The 9,040-nt window shown below is 39.6% G+C and overlaps 1 protein-coding gene across 1 annotated transcript in view; it reads left to right on the top strand.

Moving 5' to 3' along the window:
- Nucleotides 1–9,034, top strand: part of LOC102300360 (amine oxidase [flavin-containing]) — a 54,767-nt gene extending 45,733 nt beyond the window's left edge. The window contains exons 5-8 of the mRNA XM_005940063.3: nucleotides 4,904–5,008; nucleotides 5,129–5,220; nucleotides 6,154–6,295; nucleotides 7,343–9,034. Coding sequence (XP_005940125.3) covers nucleotides 4,904–5,008; nucleotides 5,129–5,220; nucleotides 6,154–6,295; nucleotides 7,343–7,501 — 498 coding nt within the window. The 3' untranslated portion in view covers nucleotides 7,502–9,034. The remainder of the gene's footprint in view (nucleotides 1–4,903; nucleotides 5,009–5,128; nucleotides 5,221–6,153; nucleotides 6,296–7,342) is intronic.
- Nucleotides 9,035–9,040: the final 6 nt, after the last annotated feature.

Genomic DNA, 9,040 nt, shown 5'->3' with positions numbered 1-9,040 from the left:
AGCTGATAACTATTTGCTGATAGCTGCCAACATCTGCAAACAAATATAATTCTGTAAACTTGTTCTATGTAGTGTGTAACTGTTCATATAGAGCGTTATTAAATTTATTGCTAATGCAATCATATGGCACACTGACCTCTGAGGAAATTTTAAATGGCACTCGCCATCAGAAAGGTTGCCTACCCCTGCTCTAGATCTCACTTGGCTGCTTTTAAAAAAGCCACCCTGTGTTTTCCTTGTTGAATTTAAAACATCCAGGCACAGGAAAAGACGAGAAGTCTTCTGTGCTATGATTACTTGGGTAACATATTGATCAAGAACACAGGGTGCTCTCTGTGGTTTTTGTTTAGTCCATTTATTTAGCGACTGATTGACAATGAAGCATGGTTTCGTGATCTTCACCACCCTGTCCCTAGCACTGATGTATTATTGACTTAACCTACTTACAACAGCGCTGCGAAATATCACCAGCATAACACAGACAGCAGTTAGAAAACACATTTCTCTATTTCTGCTGTTGTGGCATGTTATGTGAACCCTAAATTATTCCATTCTGGTGTATGGGAGCTCCCATGTGACTGTGTCTCCCTAGCTACTATCTGTGTAAGATCCACTCGAAGACTCAGACTCACACACGCCACTCGTAGCTTCCTGGCTGGTTTCCATGGCAGCATGCCTCATCAAAAGCAGCTCCCACCTATCACTGTCAGGCAGTGTGTATGTGCTCTGTGTGTGCACATGTTTGTGCTTTTGTGTATGCATATTCTAGTGTTACTGCTCTCACAGCTTACACTGATATACACGTTCACACACCAACAAGTGTTACAGTGGTCCAAGATGGAAGTTAAGAGTCTTGCTCCTTCTCTTCTCTCCATTTTTGCATCTACTCGTAGCTGTAACTAATGCCTTTTTAAAGCGCTAAAAATGGGATGGGATGCTCACATTATTTCCCTTTTACCAGCTGGTGGACTGAGCTTACCATTAAGCTGTGATGGAAGTGGCTACCCTGTTATGGGTGTGGCGAAAACACCCAAATGAAAGGCTCTCAAGGCAGAACTTCCATCCATCCATTCGCTTCCGCTTATCCTTTTCAGGGTCACGGGGGGCGCTGGAGCCTATCCCAGCTGTTCAAGGTAGAACTTATTAAACAGAAAGAAACAACCTATATTAAGGTGAAGTAAAGGAAGTCTTAGAATGCTATAATAATCACAGTGATAAGCAAACTCAAAACTAGTAGCTATTCAAATGGGGCCTTTCAGAGAAAATGTCAGGGTTTTGGAAACCATTAGATATTGTAAAACTGTTTGCATTTTATGTTGGCCAATAATGAATGCCCTGCAAGATAGAAATACAAGAAATCTTTAGACTGGCTTCAAAGGTGGTGTTTTGATATGATTTATTATCTTACACCTGAGAACCAATCCCTGCATCGGCAGTTCACAGCAATCAGTCTTTATTACCTATATTTTTATCGTGTGTGTGTGTTAGTGTTTTACTACACCTTTTTGTTTGTCAGTAGCTTTGAATTACAAAAGAAGAAATTCAAAAGAATAAACTCATAGTTTCACATGGTGACACAAGTCAATAAGACTTTATATGAACAGTAAGCAGTGATCTAACCCATTTGACACCCTCTACATTTCTTCACAGAACAAAAGCTAGAGTAATTGTAAATCAGCATGTGTCCCAAGCCATTGTGTAATTACAGCTAGCTTTCAAGCAAGCCATGTAGCTAATCAGCTTTTCTATGGCAGATTGTAATCCAAAAGGCCAGTACTGCTTTCCCTTATCAGCAAACCACCGCCTAACAGGCAAATGCAGCTCTCAGCACTGGATTCATTAATGAGGGATCACTATCAGAGACGGGGAAACAGACTTTGATTAAATACTGTGCTTGCTTATCAGAGATTGAGAAAGAGTCCGGGATTGTCCCTTGGATCCTGCAGCACTTTGGATGCTGTGCATGTTTGCACGTTCACAGGACCAGTGAGGGAAACGGCCGTACCAGCTGTGTCTGTTTAGCTTGCTTTTAGAGAATGCCAAGTGCTGCACATTCACTAAGAAGCCACCAGCTTGTGAGAGCTGGCAAAAAGCAGAGGGAACAGCCATCTGATACACCAGTTTGTCATTTTTAGACACACTTTGACATATTCAGATATATTATTTGGAGTTGCATTATTTTGCAACCAAATCAAATCTGTTTTTCTGATGTTTTTTTGCAAATATGAGACGAGCCTTTATAATCCTTTTGGTCAACAGTGGGTTTTGCTATGAAACTCTCCCATCGAGACCATTTTTGCCTTATGTAGTTCTTACTGGATAAATCATGAACACCTTAACTGAGGCAGATGAGGCCTGCAGTTCTTGAGATGTTGTTCTGGGTGCTTTTGTGACCTCCTGGACGAGTCATTGATGCACTCTTGGAGTCATTTTGGTAGGCTGGCCACTCCTAGGAAGTTTTCTCAACTTTTGAATAACAGCTCTCCACTTGGTTTAGTCTTAGAAAAGGTTTTCCAGACTGATAGATGTCAGTGGCTTTGTCTTTCAGCTGTTTTTTTGCCTTTCTATAGATCAAGGCATGACGTGTTGCTTAGCTTACTTCACTTTGTCAGACAGGTTATATTTAAGTGATTTCTGGATTAGTGGGGCTAGTTGAAAGTGAACTTTTCAAAGGTCAGCTTTCCAAAAAATGTGGCTGATCAAAGTAAATTCACAATTTAACAAGGGAGGGCAACTACTTTTTCAAATAGGACATGGTAGGTTTGTGTAGCTTTTTTCCCTTATTAAATGAAATGATTAGTTAATCTAATCATTTAATAATTTACTAAATTTTAAAACTAAATGTAGTTTAAAAAATAAGAAATCAAGAAGAGCAAACATTTTTCCCAGTACTGTATATTACGTTGGGCAATAAAATACTTATTGATCATAGATGTTTGTTTAGAAGTCAGATAAGAGCGTACAATGTAATTTGGATAAAAGTCTAAGGGCAGTGATTAGCGATTTCTGAGATTAATTGAAATCTTGATCTTTATATGGTTGTCATAAAATCCTCCTACTCTGAAGTACAGTCACCTTTGTCTTCAAGCAGTCTTCGTTTGGTCCTCTGATTGAGGGCACTTCCCTGCTCGCTGATGTGGAAACAGATGTTGCCATGCTTCGTCTCCCCCTCCTCTTCTCTCCTCCCTCTGTATTCTCTTGGCCGTGGTCACCATGGAGACAGACCTGTTGTTCTGTGCACAGAAGCAGATACAGTATGCTGCAGTGAGACACATCATCATCATCATCCCTCTCTGTCTATCACTGAATTCTGTGTAGCAGTGAAGAACAGACTGTGAATACTAAAAAACAAAGGTGCTGTCACCTTGCATTGACACACACATCACATTTTAAAAACAAACAAACAAACAAACAAACAGGTGATCATTTTATTTCAGTAAATGGCTAAATCTAGTAATATCACAAATGATTGTGCAGCTCCTTTTACATGTTTTAAGCAGTGAAAGTCACACAACACTTTGCTGTGCTATTTTTATTCAACAGAAGTCTTCTCTTTCATTGTTTTTGAGGAGTCTGATCTGAGAAATGTGTGAGCTTATTATTGATCTAGGGTTCTCAAAGAATCTTCAATTGTTTTCTGTGGCTCTCCAGTGAAAATGACAGAATTTGTTGATACCGAATTTGCCATGCCGTGGGACAGTATGAGAACAATTTGCCTTTCTTTTTTTTTCTTAATTTTGTGCATTTTTCCTTTGCAACCGTCCATCGAAATTTCAGAACCCTTGCTATAGATAATATAATTAAAAGTCTTATTTCTTATAATTACCCCTTAGGAAACACTTTATTGTGCTTACCCATGTACTTTTTTATGCTAATCTAACAGATTTGTTTTTTCTTAGCATAATCATACTTTTTGGTGATGCCACTACAGTTGAGTCTTGTAGTTTAAGAGGTTACACATTTCTGTTTCTGTAATATTTATGCATTAATAATGATTTTCAATGATACTGAGAGAGTTTTGCGAGGAGAAAAAAAGAAATATTGCTATATTTGACATTAGACTAGCTCAGTAACGGATTTACCTTTAACCGTGACAAGAAAATTTTAGGGCTACATAACAGCTGGACAGTTACAGCTGCATTGTTGGACAATGAAATGAACAACTAAACACTTTTGATATTTGTTTTGTTTTTTTCCTTTATTACAGTGGTATCACATTACACAACACAATAAGTTAAGAGAATGTAAATAATAGGAGCCATTATTAGTTCAATACAGCTGCAGACAGCTGCAGTGTCTCTGAGCTAGCAGCTCTGTGAGGCTGAGGGCATTTCAACAAACAGTTTGTGTTTAATGGGACTTGAAATAAATGTCCTTGTCAAGCTAAATGCCATATTACGGGAGAGATTATTTGAGGTTACATCAACACGTAGCTAAGAGACCATTGCTAGAAAGCAACAAAAATTCATCTCTAGTTACAATTGTGTTTTGGAAACCAGAACACAAATAAGTGACCTTGATAGTTTTGAAACCACTGCATCTACCCCTGACTGTCACCTCTGTGTTTGTATGTCTTTGTGTGTGATTGAGAAATGCAGAAATAAACTAGACCAGGCATAAAAATTATGGCTTTAGATTATGGCTACTCTTATCACATTTAATGATTCAATATCTCTGATTCAGTTGTAAACATTGCACAAGCTATTACTCCACTTTCTCCACCACTCTTCAAACTGCTTTCACGGTCAGTTAGAGGTCAACTGAAACAAATCTTTAACGGCAAATGCTGAAATGTTGTTCTTTAAATGCTGCCATCATTAAGCACAGCTTTTATAAGCAATGGTTATTTGATGATTGAAGAATATTGTTTTGGTGATGGTGGCCGCAATCATGTGTCCAACAGGGAAAGTCTTACCCGTTCAAAGGCTCCTTGCCTCCCATGTGGAACCCCATCGCTTTGATGGACTTCAACAACCTCTTTAGAACAATGGATAAGATGGGCGAGGAGGTAAAGCAGTTCTCACTATTAATGAGTATTCTTATTAATAAGCATTCTAGATTGGTTTACTGGACAGGTTGCACACCTGCTACATGCCTGACTCATGCTGAACACCCTCCTGCATTTCAGATTCCCAGAGACGCTCCCTGGAGAGCTCCCCATGCTGAGGAGTGGGACAAGATGACCATGCAGGAACTCTTTGAAAAACTCTGCTGGACCAGGTAACATGTTCAAAATGTTTCCCGTTTGTGCAGAGAATAGGTCTAGCTATTCATCCTGTTATCTCGTTTATATCCAGTTTAAAGTTTTATTGTTAAATCAAGTGACACAAATGTTGAAGGTGGTCTCTAACAAAAGAAATGTCGTTTTATTTTCTAATATCTCATATGAGTCAGCGAGGCTGGCTGGTGGAGTGCTAGGTTATAAGCTAATGTTAGCAACCTCAGTTACTAAGGTTTCATGGGTGCAGCATTCTGCACAACAGACTTGGCATGAAATGCTAGAATTCCACTCACTGAAGCTGGAAGTAAAATTAACGCTCTTTGGTTAATTTTGGTTAATTGGCTAATTCCAATAAAATGATCTCCAACACCACAGTCACGGTTAAGAGGTCCAGTTCAGTGACTCAAACTTGCAGAGGTGGAAATGGTTACAGCTTCCTGTGTCAGCACTAATAAGAATAAGAATTCTCATCCCTGCAAAAACTTTGAAAACTGATGCTGAAGGTTGTAGCTGTTTCATAGAGGTTTTTGGTGGAGAAGCTTCAGTATATGATGCACTGTGAGTGAGAATGTTTTTGATAATCTAATTACTGTGTAAATTTAAAATATGCAGCTTGTAAAAAGTAAATTACATTTTTGTAACAACATAGAAATAACAGTCCTTCACTAATTAAATGATTGTACTGCTCCAGCGTTTGAATTAATCCTGTAATGTATCCTATATTAAACTAAAATAAAACTTTAGTTCAACTTTGAAACTGCTCAAATGTAGATTATGTGCAAGTCTCTGCTGGAAAAGTAGGACAAGCAAACAGAAATCCCTGACATGGTGATTTATTTGTGCTTTGTTCACACTCTTACAGAATATAAAAATTGTGACTGGGGTACCTGCAGTATTTAAAGACTTCTTACCTTCCATGTAATCCCTCCCAGAACTGCTCGTCGCTTCGCCACACTGTTTGTCAACGTAAACGTGACCGCTGAACCCCACGAGGTGTCGGCTCTCTGGTTACTCTGGTACGTCAAACAGTGCGGAGGAACAATGAGGATCTGCTCCACCACCAATGGAGGACAGGTATATCTGCCCAAAATTATACCTACTGATTCAGAACAACAGACTGAAAGAATTCGTTTTTTTATATATCTGTCTGAACAAACAGAATATTCTCTCGGCGTGCCAAGAAGTGGACTTGCGTTCTTTGCCTCTCACACAGATTCATTCAGTGATTCAGAGGAGCAGTGTGAACGTCAGAGGGAGATCCCTCACAGCCCAGTCTCCTTAGTCTGGCCTGAATAAGATGCTGTCCACACAAAAGATGTTTTCTTGGAATACTCAGGGCGTCTTTTCTGCTGCCGTTCTTCAAGCTGAGGGCCTTGTTCCCATAGCCACAAAGGCTTTGGTAAACAAATGACAAACAGTAGTGCAGTCGGCTCCTTCCTGTTTGCTTCACATTTAAAGCTTACACGCCTTGTGGATGGTGCATACATAGGGGTGTTTGAAGTATTTACACATAGTCATCTTAAACATATGGATATGCAATTGGTATGCATTGCTTCGAGTGCAGCTGCACTCCTCCTGCAAAACTGCAAATGTGTCTTTAATCAAACAAGACAAGAAGAGGCTCACCTCGTTTCACCGCCCAGGACTGATTTAGGTTTAGCTCGTGCTTTCTCAGCGACTGCTCGACAAATTCATCCAAATGCCACAGAGGAATGCACACAATGTGTTTCTGGTCAGGGATGAGAGAGATGTTGATACTAACCACATGGAAATGGTTTTGTGTATCGGAGCTTTGACAGCCCAAACCTCTCTACCTCCTCACTGTCATCTTCATCATTTAACATTTGCTGGCCTGGCTTTATGAACGTGTTTCTTTTGAATTAAGATGCAGAAATTTGTAGTGAAGGAAATGAAGGCGGACTGAGGATAACTGGTGTGTATCACCAGGATAAATCAGGGGATTTTATCAGCTTCATTCCAAACTGGGAGTTTATTAGCCTTGCTGAGGGGTACCCAGAGGGGGATCAGAGTCACTTCCACCCAATATAAATAGAAACCAGTGTTGCTGCATCTGCTCTCCCTGTTGGTGCTCACTGAACTCTGCTCTCTTTGTGTCTCAAGGAGAGGAAGTTTGTAGGGGGTGCGAATCAGGTGAGTCAGTGCATGGCGAGGGAGCTGGGAGACCGAGTGAAGCTGCAGTCTCCAGTCTACAGGATCGACCAGACCGGAGACATGGTTGTGGTGGAGACCGTGGACAAGCAAACCTACAAGGTGAGTTGAGTATATCACCAGTATTTCCTTTGAAGTACTATTCTTTAAGGACACTTTTTATGTCTTTCCTTACATATTCTGCTATAGTCAGAAATATAATATTGAGCTGGAAATGAGCATTTAAAGTCCAGTCTAGTAAATATTCGAGGAGCTCGATTAATGTTTATTAACTGTATCTAGCACCAGATGATCTCAGAGATTGCAACAAGATGGAGAGAAACCTAAGTATTCCACCTTTGAGCAGATCTTGGCCACAGTGAGAATAAAGTAAAGAGAGGAAAATAGAGGAAATGCGCTCAGGGCATCTCTGACCACAGAACAGTTTCCACTTTGCCTCAGTCTGTTTAAAATGAGCTTTGGCCCAGAAATGATGGCGGTGTTTCACCATCATGTTCACATGATAGAGCTTTAACCTGTATTTGTGAACAGTACAGTGTTCATAGACAGTGATTTCCAGAAGTGTTCCCGAGCCCTCCCAGTGATTTCATGACAATCATGCCTGCTTTAGTGCAGTGATGCAGCAGGGCCCAAAGGTCACGGGCATCCATTATTGATTTTCAGCCTTATCCTTTGCACACAGAAATTCCTCCAGATTCTTGGAATGTTTTGATGATATTATTCTTTTCAGTTTGATGTTGAGGAACATTTTTCTGAAATTGCTCCACAGTTTGTAGACACAGTTTTGGGGGGTTTTGCAGAGCATCTCTGAGATGCTCTTTTTATCGCTGGTCATGTCACTTTGAGACATGTCACTGCCATCAAATTCAAAGTGAGCTTTTTGTTTCTGTAAATGATAATAGTAGATTTCTGATATTTTTCTGTATATGTGAATAAAAGATGGCTTTCTGAGATCGGCAAGTCACTGCATTCTGTTTTCATTTACAGTTTACACAATGTTACAACTTTCTGAAACTGGGTTTGTAGACACAATTGATTAGTTCAGTCCAGTGGTTCCCAACCTTCAAATGACCCACAAAACAAATAGTCAGAATGACTTTGCTTATATGGATACATCACCGCTAACGAGCTGATAAGATAATGAATAATGACGCTGCTCTTATGTTTCAGTAGATTGTGAATGCAGGACTTTCCTTTTCCTGTTTTCCTGTTACTGCAGCCATGTTTCAAATAACTGTTATAGTGTTTGTTTGATTTTATTATGTATTAGGAAATGAAACAGATACTATATTTATACACTAGGTAATGTGAAATAATGCAGTCTGAATATGAAACATCCATGTAACTGTAAAACAGTAACTGCTTCACAGTGTTACTCACAAACTCACTGGCACTGCTGCTCTTTGGCTGCCATCTACTGGCTGCTTGGAAAAAAGCAGTTAAAATGTACATGATCTGTGTTACTTTGTTGATTAGGTTGAATGTTTTCATTTATGGTCAGATGGTCCATTGTAATGAATTATGGGACAGCATTTTCTCCCCTCTTTTCATAAAGGATAGTCCAGTGTATCCTATATTAAAGGAAGCATTGAAGCCTCTTTCCTTAGTATTTGGAGAATTGCAACATCTCTTACTATGGCTGATGACTAC

The sequence above is a fragment of the Haplochromis burtoni genome, unplaced genomic scaffold (assembly GCF_018398535.1).
Source record: "Haplochromis burtoni strain Fernald_Lab_line unplaced genomic scaffold, NCSU_Asbu1 Contig_280, whole genome shotgun sequence".
Classification (NCBI taxonomy): domain Eukaryota; kingdom Metazoa; phylum Chordata; class Actinopteri; order Cichliformes; family Cichlidae; genus Haplochromis; species Haplochromis burtoni.
This window is presented reverse-complemented; position numbering and strand designations above follow the sequence as displayed.